Raw genomic sequence first — 16,621 nt, forward strand, 5'->3', positions numbered from 1 at the left:
AAGTGCTACATCATTGAAAGGAAAATGGAAGACGAAGGAACACCGGTATCTGCTAAGTATCGCGGGACGTCCTATCAAGGTAGTCTGCCTGCAAGCCCTTTGGGCGCAACACCCAGGCCACCATTACGACAGAAGTATTCAAAATCACGTTATACAAGTCGCCATGTGTCCGAGTATGATTTGAGTGAGTGGTAGAAACGAGCACTGCTGTCATCCTCTCAGTCGATCCTATGCACGAATGCTTACTTGCAGCTTCTGTGAATGAGCGATGTTAATATTCGGTGTGTGCCAGCGTGCTTACGTGGTGATAGTAATAAACTCTGTTAATGTTAAAGTAGCATGATTCTCTTAGATATAGGGACTAAACATCAGTAAGTAGATCTAATTGACTGACCAGAGACATCTTGTTTCCAGTTAATAAATATATTGATCATAGCTGATGACAGTGGACAATACACGCACACACATAGGCTGTTGCTGTCACCAGACATTGAGATACTGGACTTACCAAATTAAGCTGATGGTATACCTGTGTATGTTTTTTTTCATCATTTCTTTTGCCAGTGGTAAGTGAATGCAAGCATGTTAATTGATCATGGTGTTTGTGTTGGTGTTTGTAAAATTTCGTATCAATCCACTGAATTAATATGCATTACTGGTACTGCCACACATTAGCATGCCAAGCATGTTAACTTGATAGAGCTCTTTTTCATAGTATTAATAGGCTGTTTGTTGTAAGTATTGTTGGAACTGAGAAAAGCTGGTGATGTCAAGTATTAGATTGTCTTGAATAAATATGTTCTCCTAAAATATTCCTGAATGCATCATTGATCAAAATGGAAAGAAAACTATCTTAATGAACATCAAACGTCAAAAGCCTACCATCAACCTGAGATCAAGGATATTACATTCCATCAGCTTATGATGCACTCTTCCAAGCACAGTCAGCTGTATAAACACTCTGCCTTGTTAAGCCATGCCTTACATTTGTACATCAATGGCTTCTACTCCCTACCCCATTGTCTACCCATTGGCTTTATTGCCTCAGTCCCCACCCTATTGTGTTAATATGCATTACCTTGTTATCTTTTTGTCTTTGTTAGCCTCACTATACATACTTTGCCACCACTGTATGTTTCATTCCTGCTTGACAAAGGTGCAAGAGTCTGTACCGAAACGTCGCACTATCGTAATAAAGAAGTTTTTATCCATAAAGTTTGTCAATCTTGAATAAACATGGGTTTTCTTAAATCGTTTGATTAGCTTGAGCCGAGACATTAAGTGTCGTGATGCAAATATATGGAAATGCAAACAACAAACTAAACACATGCACTTCCACCAGAACCGACCTGCAACTCATATTTCCTTATACACTTTTCACTGAGATTCTTCAAAGGCATTTTGAAGTTGGTGAGGTAATACAAGACACTATTATGGGTGACAACTTCTTTAATTCTTTTAACACGACATTTCAAGGCTAATTCTTGCCCCTTCGTCAGGTGCATAATGAGCACAGGTAACATTGCAGAATATATATATGTATACATGAAGCCAGAGAGGTAAGATGTATATAAAAGCACATAAATGTAATTAGGTATGTACAATCACAGAGGAGAGATGAAAGAGGGGAATGTTTTAACAGTACATGGTTGTTTACACAGCTGATAGATTGTATGAGTCCTTGTTGACACACCAGGCAGAGGGTAGGTACACGCCTTGATCTCTATTGATCTGAGGCTCTAATCGTGTTAAAAGAATTAAAGAAGTTGTCATCCATAATAGTGTCTTGTATTAACACTTTTCACTGATGGCAACCTTACATTTGTAAGTTTAAATAATTTTGTTGGATGTAGATCTCATAAACATTGTAAAGGTTTAATGAGAAAAATCTGACAAAGGTAAAATTCATATAAGTGGTAATGGCATATTTCTTTCTCATTTGCCTCAAATTCATTGCTGTCCATTATTATATATAAGAAAGAAAAAATGCCTCATAAACAGTAGTAAAATGAAATGTGTTAAATGTGTATCATTTGTATTTTGTCTAAGTAGTGTTTATCATAGAGAAGGTAGACAGTATATCAGAGATACAAATACATCCTTTGTCATGGTTCAGTTTCCTCCAAATAGCATGTGTACATACTGACTGTAGTAATTGCTGAGCTGTATTCTTGCTTGTCTGGCCTGCAGAGCCTACTGGTGCAAGTTGTGAATGAATGCTCTCTGTCACTGTGTCAGTTGATGTTATTTCAGTGTCTGTTCTGTACAATCTGCTTCTGCTTTCTAACTGTTGTTTTGTGGTATGTATGGGTGAGTGAGTGTGGTTCAAGCATTAATCATTCATATTCCTATATATATATCCCATTGGTGACACAGACCCACTACAGTTTAACTCCTTCCTGTACAGACTTCTAGAGTCATAACAACATGTTGTTCTAACCTTTGTAACCATAGTAACCATTACCAAATGCATTCCTGATTACTGTTTCAAAATGTATCTCAAAATGTTGATCAAGGTGTATCTGTAGCCATGGTGACTGTAAGGTCATCAGTTCTCAATGGTTCACAATGATTTCCCATTGATGTGGGTTTGTGACAGCCCCGACACTGCAATAAGTGTCTTTGTTTGTGATGTGTTCCATTTTTTGTAGAAAATATCATTTACATGATTGAACTCAAGCAGTTACATATATGACATGTTGGTTTTTCTACTTCCTAGATATATAACAAACAGCTTTCATGAATACTACACAGTGTATGTGTATTTGTAAACATATTGCATTCGCCTCATAGTGTATCCAATGCAGCCCTAACAGTAAGTATACATTGTGTAAAGCTGTAAACTAGAGGGCTGGATTTCCTGAACACTATCATTGCAGCAGCCATGTGTGATAGAGTGCCGTCGATAAACAATTTGCGTCTGTGCAACAATAGATTTTGAATCATTGAATCATTGGGTCAAATTTATCACATTTTCTGTTGAATGAAACATGGTATTATTATGCCCCCAGTATACGAAACAGGAAATGTATTCTATCCACTGTTCCATGAAAAAAAACACTGTGGAATTCAATGATCTTACACATTGGCTGTCTTGGGACTTTAATGGTGTGTATCTCATATTTTGTTTTTTTGTATTTTATTGTTTTTTTGTAAGTTTAGAGACATGTGAGGCACATTTTGCTGAATTTCTCTGTGATGATAGAGTAGTAGGGGACAAAGGTGTAGGGGGGAAGGGGTGGAGGGAGGAGGATGTAAGTTATCCACTTTTCCTCAAAAACTACTTTATGGCATTCGTTTAGATTATGCATGTGCTTTATAGGGACTCTGATGGTGTGCATCTCATGTTTTGATTGTGTATTTTTCTTATTTTTTCAGTTTTAATGCCCTTTGAACTTGAATAAATTTTGTTGAATTTCTCTATGAATATATTGTTATAGGGAATGAGGTCTATCCAACTCTCCACAAAGGCTGCTGAACAGAATTGATTGAATTTGGTTCTATTCATCCTGTTCGTCCCACACAACAAGGAGTGTACTTTATCCACTTCTCAAAAACCACTGCACATAACGCATTTAGGTTACATGTGTCTTTTATGGAGACTCTAATGGCAGTAAAGGTGTGAATCTCATATTTGTTTTTGTATTTTATAGTTTTGAGGCATTTGAACTTAGATACATTTTGTGGAATTTCTCTCTGATGATAGTGAAAAAGGGGATTAAGTCTATCCACTTCTCCACTCAACAGAATCGATTAAGCTTATACATGTACATGTATATGTGTTTCATTGTGACTCGAAAGGTGTGCATCTCATGGTTGCATAGATGCTTATTGAACTTCTTTAGTAGAAATTAATCACCAGAGCACACTCACTATAGGGAACACTTCCTGCAGCACTGAGGGCATGCGTGTCCCTGGACACAATTTTGTCTTGTTTTTCTAATTTTGGTCCTGCCATGAAGACATGTTTCAATCTTTACCACCTTTTGTCACACAAAATATGCGTCATTTCGACCCAAGACAAGTAATAAAAATATGCATCACTCCAAGATTGAGTGGACATTTGGTAGTACGACTGAAATACTTTCCTCTGCTACATTAAACTTAACCATCTCAATCCCTGAGATGTCTTATCACTGAAATCAAGTTACACCAAAGCTTCACTAGATTTACTCACTCAGAAAAGATAAATATGCTACTTCTCCAGAGTGGTCTTTTTGAAATGACAATAAATATGATAAATGGTAACCATGACAGCATGAATATCTTGTAATTTTTTCATTTGTGCATTTTATTTAGTGTCCACTCTCCAAGATCAGTCTATGTAAACTAATCCTCAGTACTTTTCGTTACACTCCAGTACTGAGTCTAACAAAACCTTATGGGAGGTTGCATCAGGTAACCTTTGAGATTGACCACGCAGAACACAGCTTAACAAATCGAGAAAGTGCACATTCGCACATACCGTTTGAACTTTTTATCTCGAAAAGGTTCGTACCCAAACGATTCTGAATACTATTTAGCGTACGCTCACTTCCGGGTGATGCACACGGCGCGCATACAACCATGACAACAGTGAGTAAACACTCTATGAAAATAGTATTTTTGGCAGTATTCAAGGATGTTATCTTGCAGAAGTATTAGCTAATGGTAACCATGTCAACAGAAACCCCAAAGCATATATACTGCAGGTCAAATAAATGTGTTATGTGCAGATTTTTGTTTGTTGAAAGATCTGTGTCAGTGACCTGAATATTTTGAAAGTCCCTCTGCTCCCTTAGTAGAAGCTGTTGTCAGATTGGGTAAAAATCTATTTAACCGTCTCACGTTTGATTGGCCGGTCATTGGTTGCTCAAAGGTTACCTGACACGACCTTCTACTAGGTTTTGTTAAACTCGGTGGTGGAGTGTAACGAAATACACTGAGACTAAGTTTAGTTAGACTGTCTCCACGATCTAACAATATTCTCAGTAGAAGGTTATGCTGGGTTAGTCTTAAATGTGCTTTGGTTGTATAATTAAAGTGAACAGCGACACTTAGTTATTCAGTTCAGCTTCGCAATGTTTACTGTATTTTGTATTTTGTCAAAATATTTGTAGTAAAAAAAGGGACAGTGAGGTAGCTTAATGGTTAAATCGTTTGCTTGTCTTGCTGGAGATGTTGATTCGACTCTCAACGTGGGTACAATGTATGAAGTTCATTTTTAATGTCCTTTGCTGCGATGTTGCTGGATTGAACTATGCTCACTCACTCACTCATTCTTAGTTAAAAAAAAAAGAAAGACCTGTGATGATATGGGTAGAATACGTCCTTATCAAACCATGCTTGCCACAAAGGGCGACAATGCTTGCCGTAAGAGGCGACGAGATCAGACTGGCTGACATGGTTGACACATCATTGGTTCCCAGTTTCATTGATCGATGCTCATGCTGTTGATCAATGGATTGTGTGGTCCAGACTCAGTTATTCAGCTGGAATATTGCTCAGTATGGTTTAAAACTAAACTCATTCTCTCACTTAGTGAAAAAAAAGTATTGTGTATTCCTGGAGATGGGTATAGAACTAGAGCAAGAGGTGTGTTGTCAATCAATGATATCTAAACTAAATATTCACTGTGAAAGTAAGTTAGGGGCATACTTAACAGATTTAAACAGTCCTCAAATGGGGCATTAGTCAAGTTATTAATGTATGAGCTGACAAAAATGATACGTTTTTCACCCCAAGTCAGGAATAGGACATACAACATCATAATACTAGCAGTGCATATTTGTAATGTACAGATATCAATGGTCGTAAGTTTGCTCATGGCACTAGCACATTATTGTCCCAGATAACCCAAGCTGCCTGTTAGGTGCTGAGAGGTTACAATCACATGACTGATCCTACCAGGTACCCATTTTTCACTGGTGAACAGAGGCAGTTTTGAACAAACACAGTTGCCTAAGGGGAGACCACATGTATCACATAGTTTTTTGTCTGCATGACTGAAGTGCTCAGTTGTCAAGCTGTCACACACAGTCACCCATCCAAGGACTCGATGCACTCAGTGTTGCCTAACTTCAATTTTCAAATGATTTGTGATCTGAGCTCAGTGCACAGGACCACAGACCACCACTTCATTGTGACTTCTCGACCCCCTGAACAAGACAGTATCTGCTGTGTGTGTGTACATTGACCAGCTACTGTTACTATGTCCACACTGCCCGGTTACGAGTAAACTGTAAACATGTTGTTCTGTGCTTATCCTTGGAATAACCACATACAGGTTATCAGAAAGCAAAGGGCAACACACCATGTTGAGCATTGTCAATATTATCTACACTATATTGCACCTGGCTTGTTTAGTGGAAAGAGAATCAGACCTTAACTTGTAGAAAGATATGTAGAATATATTTTGAAAAGAAGTCCAAGGATTGTATTTTTTCAGAGTTCTCAAAACACTTTTCTAAGCTCATGGAGGGTAAGTCAAGTGTGCCTTTGTCTTGCTTTGCCATTCCTCATTAGGACATTTTTTTCTCACCTGCAGCTTATGTTTTGTTGTTTCCCACGATTGTGTCCCCACAGGACATGTTCATCTGGTCTTGCACTGACACTTTTTAGCACTTACTATGCTGACCGTTAAAAACTTACATGCCTCCAGTCCAGCAAATATCTTTGATTCTGTTAGTCATGCTTTTATTGGCAGTATTTTCACATACATTTTGTGAGTGGAAGATCCAACCATCCTCTTCAGTGACAGTTTCCTGAGCATATATTTCCCTGTGAACTGCTGACTAGTGACTAGTCAACCTTACAGTAAGCTGCCTCAGCTACAGTTTAGCTAATATTGTGACCCAGCTCAGCTCGATTTTATGCCCATCCGTCCTCCTTCCCCGAGAAACACCACTTCAGATACCAAGACCTATGAAAGACCACTGGCTTTGCTTGTTTTACTAAATTTTGTAGAAAAAAAAAAAGATGTTTGCAAACAGGGTAAATAAGATATATTCATAAAATACGTTCTGATCTTCATGTCTTGTATTACAAGATTCAAATTACAAGTAGGTGAGATATCATAAAATACATTCTGTATTACATGTATACGTCATGCACATAGCTCATTGATGAGTTCATTGCTGAGACAATAAATCACTTAACACATTTTCAGTATTGGTGTCTTATCAGGAAGATGTATATTCCCACCTGACATGGAGAGTTACACAGAGACACAGCATTATTTGTTCTGAAGTTGTGATGTGACTTTGGAGCAGGTTGTGACTTACTTGTGTCCTCTTACTGTTTTAGGCTACTCCACTGATGAAACTGACTCGCGCCAACGGTCACGCCATGCATCCGAGGGAAGTAGCACAAAGTCATTCCTCATACTCGGACTCATTTTCCTGGCATCGTTGCTAGCCTTGGGAGTTGTGTATCTCAACTTCCCAAAGCTGGATCAGTGAGTACTTTGTCCATATAAGCCCATCTTTGCCGTCCTTCATCAAGGTTGTGTAAGGTTTGTATATGAGCTTCACAACACTGTGACTTGTTCTTTTGTGTACTGCTGTATGCTGCCACCTGTAACTCATCAATATGGGACACTAACACAGGCTGAAGTTTCCATTTGTAACAGTGGTTACAATCCTTGATATTGGTCTGAATCATTTTGATTAATTTTGTCATTACTGTTGGTATAAACTCAAAGCAAATGTACTGGTGACAAAAAGCAGCTTTAATTCTGGCTGGTATTAAGCAGCAGACAGCAGTTTATATACTTTCCAGTTTGTAACATCTCCAGGTCATACCTTCCATTCTGAAGAGTAGGCTCCCCTTTTGTACCAATACTGTATGGAGTAGCCACCACTTCCACTGTTACTGTATAAGGTAGCCTCATCTTGTACCATTACTTTACAAAGTAGCCTCCCCTTGTTGTACAACTACTGTACAAAGTTGCCTCTCCTTGATGTACCATTACTGTACTGAGTAAACCCCCTTGTAACATTCACTGTTCAGAGTAACATCACTAATCAGTAACTAAATTCTGCCACTGGTAGATATAAAACCCTGTTTAAATATGTTGCTGATGAACAGGGCATTACTATATTATCATGTATTGTGGAGAAGGAATGCACTTACTCCACTGCCTGTACTAATGTGTGCTACCTGACTGTCAATACAGTGAGTTTATGTCGTTGTCATGGGGAAGCCTGTTTCAAGAGGATGAAATTAGATTCCCTCCAGATTTCCTCGTATTTTTTAACAATTTCTCAGTGGTTTGCGATGGTGGATGAGGTTTCTTGTGTTTAGTTACTGACCATGCATGCTTCCTGTTTAGTTCACCTGTCTAGAACAACTGTTCTTTCTGTTGTACCAAGGACTTCCTGTGAAGGAACTTTAACTGTATGTTATTTGAAGAATGTTGTTGATTTTTAAAAAAAATATCATGATAAGGTGAGCAGCCCACTTTTGTATTTTCATGTTCAAGTTAAAGGGTATGTATATATCTTGGGCTCGAATTTCAGGAAACCTACTGGATCATTTCCCATGACTCTCACAATCTCAGATTACCTTCTCATAATGTCACTTTGTCAGTTTGATTTGTTACAGTACTACTACTAATACTAAAGTCTGGGTCAAAATGATACCAGTGAATCACAGTCTAACTCCAATCATGATCAAACATCCATTTCAACAGAATGTAGTGAAAATATGAGACCAACTCTGGAACAAAGTTTCAATCCATGTCTCTCTAAAATGTGATAGTTACTTAACAAAGTATTGTCATTTTGTTGATTTTCTGAGTGACGTTTTACAAGTAATAGTAGTACTGTTGTAGGAACAGTTAAGAAACTTTTTGCCAGAGTTGGTTTGATGTTTTATTACATTCCATGTTGAAATGAATGCTTGATCAAGAACCAATTTGGAGTTAAGTTATGATTCATTGGTATCAATTTGACCCAAACAGACTGTAGGTTTAATGTACCTTAGTGAGAGCTGCTAACCATCCTCAATGTGGTAAACAATCACAGTGATTTTTTATGAGCAGGAAATTCAACATTTAAAAAGAAGACATGCAAAAGAACTCCCTGGTGAAAAATCTCTCTGATTGAAAGGATGCATTCACATCCCCTAAAGCTGCATGTGACTATTATTTCAGCATATAAAAAGTTACCTCCCTTACACTTTCCTTCCTGTATAGAGGCATGCTCAACAGAACGAATACTTTCGAGTATTCTTGAGTATCCACTGCTGAACGAAAACGAAGTCTTGCTTATCCGCAAATAAAACTGTGACCGCTTCAGACCTATCACGCCAAGAAATTTAACATGGTGTCCAGGGTGGCTAGGTGATATTTCAAATTATTAATGGCACCTCTGGGAAGAACCTTATTTTTTCAATTAATATTTTTATTCATTTCAGTGGTGCTATACAAAAGTGTATGTCTGTGTTTTGATGACAAAACAATGTTGGCATAATAGACTAGCATAACAAGCACAGTAGGTAGTGCCTAATATAGCCTCTGGGAAGAACCTGTGTCTAAGCTCCATGTCAAGACAGAAACAATAAAGGAGTGCTGTGAGTTCTTACTGATGTATTGAGAGGAAAGTGCTGGTGAGGGCAGTTAACGTTCAGCAGACGTTTGCGTGTATGCGTGTGCTCGTTAAACGAATATTTGTTCTGTTGAACATGCCTCGGGTCTGTTTGATGAAAATGAAGGGCAGATAATTTGTGATTTACTGAAATGCCAGCCTTGGAGGTAGGGAGGATAAATGCAGTGCTGTATAAATAACCATTCGCAGTGGATGTTTTTAATGTTGTATATATCCAGGAGAGGTATTATCATATTTATCAACTAACATGACTTTGTTGTGGTAATACAGTAGTGCCTTGTCACAGCTAGCAAGTTTGTAAATATTTCATAATGGATGATGTATGTGCTTGGGTTATCTTATTGCATTATCAGTGATCACAGGATGGGTGTAAAGATTTCTATTTCTCTTGTAGAGTTCCTGTCAGTTTGCTTGATGGTAGTGTCTTCAAACAATCCCAAACTTGCAATGAAAGTTTAAACTTGAAAACTAATTAAGTGAATAATTGTGCGATTATTGCTTTTGATTTGTATGTATTTTCATCTCAGAAATGTGTAATCATGATTTTGTGTTTTTTTCTGTTTCAGAGATGAAGTTCAGTATATTAAACTACCTAGAGATATTGATGATGCAAAAAATTTGGGAAGAGTTTTGTCAAGATACAAGGACAAATATTTTTACCAAGTTTTAATTGGAGTTTTTGTTATGTATATATTGTATCCTTTAAACACATTAATGCACCCTGCAGTGAAGATATGTATGTCCAGTTTGTGTTACAGGCTGGATAACATCATAGCACAGTAGCCTGATTTGTTTTGAATATAAACATAACAAGCTACCTCAACTTGTTGTGTGTGTTCCTTATCATTATTCTGATCGATTACTTATATCATGCACTGATTCACGTAAATTATTTCTTCTTGATAGGATGTTTGACCCTGGTCTTTTGAATATTGAAAATGGGAAAAGGTTAGTTTGAACATGTTTCTGTGAGACATTGTTATTTCCTACTGTTAGAGGGATGGTGTGGTAGCCTAGCGGTTAAAGTGTTTGCTAGTTGTGCTGAGGATCCAGGTTGAATTCCCCACATGAGTTAAATGTGTGAAACCTGTTTCTAGTGTCCCCTGCCATGGTGTTGCTGGAATATTGCTAAAAAGAGCATAAAATAATACTCACTCACTCACTCCTGTAAAACAGTCTTGTGTTTTCTGGACTGAAGGTTGTAGGACTCAATGTATATGTTTACAATGAAGAGTGGCTGTCCTGCAGGCTGACCTGCACAATGTCAGTTTAGGAATCTTCAGAAGTTAAAACTAAATGCTTGTGTCTTGATATTGGGTATTACTTTCAATCTATTCACATACAAGAAATATGTGTCATATGTGTTCAGTGTCTGTATGTGTTTTCCTTAACCAGTGCTCAGTTTACAAACATTTGCTATACCTGGATCTATATTTCTCAGCATAATCTGTGGCTATCTTTTCTCCTACTACATTGCTCTATTTGGTGTTTGTCTGGTGAGTATTGTACACATTATTCATATTGTGCTCCAGTAGTAGGTGAACAGAATAAAAAATATTTGACTTGATTAATTTTCTATTTTGTCTGTCTGTCACCGCAACTTCCTTAATTGGTGGCTTTAGTTGTCTCTTTCTCATCTGATTCATTTGCAAGATATTCTAAGACAAACCTTCCATCAATTAATGTATGTCAGACAAATGTCTGCTCAGCTGACCTTTGGTCTGTCTGTAGTGAGGAATACTAGAATATAACCAGAAAAGTTAATGCTGCACATATGACCACCTACTTGGGGCCCTCCTCCTCAAAGCTGACTGCAGTTTAACAGGAATGGTGTTGTTATTCCAAACTTACAGCTCCATATTGAGCTTTTCATCATATTATGGCCTATATTATCTGAGAAGTAGATATTCAACATTCAAGTTAGAAAGCCTGTCAGAACGCCTGTTGCCATTAGAACTCTTTAACAGCCAGCGTTCAAATCAGTTCTAACTCAGATCTTCACAGTTTTAGTTGAATATATTCTTACCAGAAACGACCCATGATGGTCCCTGGTAGAGTAGGCCTTCAGCAACCCATGCTTACCATAAAAGGCGACTATGTATGTCACAAGAGGCGACTAACGGGATTGGATGGTCAGGCTTGTTGACTTGGTTGAGACATGACATCGGTTCCCAATTGCACAGATCGATGCTCATGCTGTTGATTGCTGGATTGTCTGATCCAGATTTGGTTGTTGACAGACCACCACCATATAGCTGGAATATTGCTGCGTGTGGTGTAAAACTTTACTCACTTACTGTATCACTCACTCTTACCAGAAACAGCATTTAGAAAGATCTGTTTGCAGGAAGTGCATGAAACTGGTGTGTAATTGTCTCCACAGGCATCAGCTGTTGGTGCTTCCTTCTGTTATTTATTGTCATATTTGGTTGGAAGAAGACTGGTGAGGAAGTACATCCCCGAGCGAGTGGCCCAGTGGAGGTCACATGTGAGTCACCTTTCACAAACACTTTAACACAAACTATACAAATGTTTGTCAACCATTTTCATGTCTGTCTGTAGTGTAATGTTTTATGTATGGAGGATCTTTGTGTGATAACTTGGAACGAACAGTATGAATTTGTTACATTTGACAAGAATTAAATAAGTTTGTTAACTTGGGGTAAGGCTGTTCTGACGTGTCCAATTTCTTGGAAAGTATGTTGTTCTGGAAAATAGTAATGTCAGCCCTTTTATGGAGTTTTCTTCACTGTGTAATAGATACTTGTACTGATTTTCAAGTTTGAATGAAAACAGTGTAATTACCTATACCGAACCATCGCTATTACACAAATAAAGTAGTTGACCATTCATAACTATCATTACTATCATTTACAACTTCTAGAATTGCTCCCAAATCAGGGGTTGAAGAAGCCCATTGCCCCATGCCCGTGACAAGTCAGTTTTCATTTCAGGAAATCAAATAATGGTATCTTACTTGTCCATGGGCTACTAAATAATTTCCACTTATGATTTCTAACTGCAAATAAACTTTGCCTGGATTTCATTTCATATCTGCTCAAAATGTAACTTAAATTTCAGAACGATAAAAAAGTATAGTTGTCTTTCTTTGCTATTTATCACTTCTCAATAACTAGTCCACTAAACGTTAACATTAAATACCATGTTGATTTTGTTGTTTCATAATTACAGCATCATGATGATGTCATAACAATTAGGGCAAGTGGAACATTAGTCAGAACAAGTTACTTTATCAAACTCATTTGTCCTGTAGCAAGTGGCTTTTAGAAATCCTGCAAACATTTCTTTCTCGGAGGTGATGTATCTTTGCACTGATAAAATTGATAATTAGGTCATATTTTTTGCAGGTTGAAAAGAACCGTGAACACCTGCTCAACTACATGATATTTCTGCGAATTACTCCATTCCTTCCTAACTGGTTTATCAACATCACGGCCCCAGTCATAGACGTGCCTCTCCCACCTTTCTTCTGGGGAACTTTTATAGGTGGGCCTCTCAGGATCCTTGTTTGTGTTTCTAAGTCTGTTTGTTCACCCTGTCTGGTCATGGATAATGGGGTGTCTAGTGGTGCAGCAGTCAATAATGCAGAGTTATGTCCCTTAGCTCATGGTTTTAATCTTTGGTCTGTCGATATCACAAGAGGTGAAAAAGAAGCCTCTGTTAGTTGTCTTATTGTTTAGCTGATTCATTGGAGAATGTTTTTGTGGTGAAAATACCAGTTTTCGTTTGAAGGAATATAAAAGTTATACTATGAAGATTTATGTTTTTTTCTGTTGCTCTTAATGTTGCAGGAGTTGCTCCCCCTTCTTTTGTAGCAGTCCAGGCAGGAACAACCTTGTACAAGTTGACCTCATCAGGGGATGCTGTGTCATGGACCTCGATTATTGTACTAGCAGCATTAGCTATCCTCTCTCTACTACCTGTAGTTTTCAAGAAAAGGTTACAAAAGAAATTTGATTGACATCAGTCACCTATTAGGCATTCTTGTGTGTGAGGAGAATGACAGATCTGTCTGATTCTGTGTATGTTTCTGTTACTGTGGTTACCCATGTATTTGATGTACTGATAAACAGTTTCCTCCAATAAACTGCATTTAGTGTCACGGGTCATCAGAAGCTGTCTAGTTGTGTGAGACCATTTTGAACACATCAAAGTGGCATGGTTCTCTGATGGTAATCTCGATTGACTTGAAAGTCATGTTAAATCTCAAAATGAAAGAAACTCACCACTGGCATGTCTAGGCATGTCCAGTCAGGATCTGCTTGCAAATATGGATGCCTTTTGTTACCAAACATAATTGGATGACACATTATACTTGAAGTTAATGTGTTTACAATGTTTGAACATCAGACCAAAACAAGTCAGTTGATACTGTTTTACTGGGACTATCTGACAGAAGTCTGACATGGTCCCCTGTTCCATGTCTTCACATCCACATCCAGTATATATGTATTATATGTATTACCATGGACGTATCTACATTGAGTGGGAGGGTTGTCCCTTATGATAGAGCAATGAAAAGGTACTGAAATTGTGATTCAGATACATTGTATATATTTGTTTGAAAATTTTTGGTAAGAATCTTGTCTATTTTTTATTGCCAGCTAATTGGAGTGTTGGGGGAAGTGTGCAATCAATACATGGCTGAGGGTTTATTTTCTCTTCATATAGAATATATAAATTAATGTCCTGGCTGACCAATGTGTGAATATATTTTGTTAAATAGTTTTAACATTTTAGAAATTCTTAGTTTGAAGCTTGCTATTTGAGACTACTTAGTTGCAATGGTGCAAGCCTTAGGACAGCTAACATTGGCACCAGTATTTTTCAAGCCTAACGTTAATGGTTGTTGATTAAAATACTGCTTTCTCAAAACTGTACTGGGACCAAACATCAAGTGTTGAGAGTTGAGATTTCACAGTGTTGATCTTTTCCTACCTTTGTATGTTTTTACAACCAAATATTGCAGAATAGCATTATGAATGTTTATTATTTATGCTTTCATACCTGTATACTTTTCATAGCAGTGGTGTTCCAATGATGGAAAATTGATCAAAAGAACGATTAAAAATAATTAACTATCATAACAAACATATTTTCGGTTAATGGTAATTTGGTGTTAGTACAGCATACTCGAATGAAGTAAACTTACCATTAAATTTGACAAATATTCACAAACAAACATGGCTCAACAGTGTAAAGCTATGGGTATTGTATTTGTGGTTTAAGATTCATCGCTATGGTAAATATTAATGTAACCAGCCTAAGAATATATCTGCTGTGAACATGAGATAAACTGATGGATATTTGTTGTACTAATATGCAAATTAATTATATTAACATTAATTAAGAAAAAAATTGGGAAAAACCCTTAAAATTTGTGATTGTATTTAAAATGTATATATTTCAAATTATAATTGGTAATTGTTCACCACAAGTCCTCCAATAATCTACGGTGGATTTCGTTTCTATTTCCCAACACTAGTTCATAGTTCATATGAGTTCTATACTTGAACAAATTCCATGAAAGTAGGTAGTGAACCCTGTCTACCTGGAAACCTCCACTTCAGGACAGTAGGGGTGTCTACACTGTGCTTTTCTTTATTTAATCTGTAACTATATTTACCCAGGTGTTTAAGTATACAGACCTTGTGTCTTATGCAACCTTGATGAGAGCTGAGGCAGCTGGCAGTTGCTTAGTGCTTGTAACTACACCACTAGCCATTACTTAATATTTATCAGGGTCTTCAGTTCTTAGATACTTCCATATTCGGACACCAGTTGCAGCATCTCTTCCACCATGTAGTTGATTACTGGATAGACAAATTAACATTATCAGAGATTTACAATATTTCTGCAGAATGACTGGATTCATGATAAATATTTTATTGTTTTCATCATAAACTACATTGATCAAAACCAGTTCCTTATGAGTTTTTTTTTCTAATTTTTTTTCTTTTTTTTGTTTTTGCTTTTAGAATTTTGCTGTGTTTTTTGACCATTCATTCTCATCTGAGTGACTTGTTTGCACCTCGTTTCATAGATAATTACCCATGGGTCTTCTGATGCATAACAATTAACTTCATTGTACAAATAAGGATAGGTAGAAAGTGTTCCATTTCCACATGCCATTCTGATATTAGAATCATGTATCATATGGCATTTGACTTTTGAATACCAGATTTGACGGTCTGGATGAAACACAAACATCCAATATTTTGTTTTAGAGTACTTTCTTTTTCTTCGTCCCAAGTTTCAGTGATGACAAATGTTTGGTGCAGTTGAAGTAATCCTCTTACTTGTAAAAACCCTTTCTTATTACCACATCATTTTGTATTTTATCTCATCAAATTACTTTTAAGTGTTAACTTTTTTTTTCAATTTATTTATTTTTATGTTGCCCATAACATACATCTGTAAACCAGGTAAGACGCTAATGGAGTCATTGTCATTGGTTTCGTATTTGTCCTGAATACCTCACTGTCAAAACCAGGTTTAGGTATAATTTAATTTATGTATTTAAAGTAAACCCAAACAATTATGGTGAAAATAAATATGCAGACATTATTATTTTGGTCTGTTGTTTTGCTCATCAGTTGCCCAAAGCTGCAACTGAAGGCCAGCATTCACGGGCAAGGGGTCACACCCGTATGGGCACAGTTGGGGCAGATCGCTACACAGTTGTTTTCCTGTGTATCTCACATACTAGCACTGGTTACCAAATCGTAAGAAAGACGAGCTTGAAATAGTCTCAATGGGCCATGTTCAGACTGTGGGTGCACCATCAATCTCGGCGCCACGACTATCTGGCTAGCCACTGTTCAAGTGCGGAGCCACGATTACCTTAGCGCTAAAACAGCATTGTTTGATGGGACCTAGGCTTGGCTATCTCTGATTGTAAACCGCGAGTTAGTATACGATTCCGAATGCCTGTGTCTGAAATATGAATTGCCACTTTTTCACAGTTCCTTTCAGGGACACATAAGGTAGTTACTTTCTGAGTGAGTGGATTT

The 16,621-nt window shown here is 37.4% G+C and overlaps 1 protein-coding gene across 2 annotated transcripts; it reads left to right on the plus strand.

The window, feature by feature from the left end:
- Position 1: 1 nt before the first annotated feature.
- On the plus strand, positions 2-16,175 carry LOC137261093 (transmembrane protein 41B-like). 2 transcript variants are annotated; one of them, XM_067798766.1, is made up of 7 exons: positions 2-79; positions 7,285-7,435; positions 10,154-10,282; positions 10,990-11,083; positions 11,971-12,075; positions 12,956-13,094; positions 13,400-16,175. In XM_067798766.1, exons 1-7 carry the CDS (start codon positions 25-27, stop codon positions 13,567-13,569), a joined length of 843 nt encoding a protein of 280 aa, XP_067654867.1. In that variant the 5' UTR covers positions 2-24; the 3' UTR covers positions 13,570-16,175. The 2 variants fall into 2 exon arrangements, with proteins under 2 accessions (XP_067654867.1, XP_067654866.1); XM_067798765.1 differs by having other exon boundaries at positions 16-184.
- Positions 16,176-16,621: the final 446 nt, after the last annotated feature.

The sequence above is a fragment of the Haliotis asinina genome, chromosome 14 (assembly GCF_037392515.1).
Source record: "Haliotis asinina isolate JCU_RB_2024 chromosome 14, JCU_Hal_asi_v2, whole genome shotgun sequence".
Lineage (NCBI taxonomy): Eukaryota > Metazoa > Mollusca > Gastropoda > Lepetellida > Haliotidae > Haliotis > Haliotis asinina.

What these genes read in the sequence shown, in the direction of transcription:
- LOC137261093 (XM_067798765.1), top strand. Translation starts at nt 25, where the DNA reads ATGGAAGACGAAGGAACACCGGTATCTGCTAAGTATCGCGGGACGTCC. An exon ending in CTCTATTTGGTGTTTGTCTG is followed by an intron (nt 11,084 to 11,970) that starts GTGAGTATTGTA and finishes TTGTCTCCACAG; the next exon opens with GCATCAGCTGTTGGTGCTTC. An exon ending in TGGCCCAGTGGAGGTCACAT is followed by an intron (nt 12,076 to 12,955) that starts GTGAGTCACCTT and finishes TATTTTTTGCAG; the next exon opens with GTTGAAAAGAACCGTGAACA.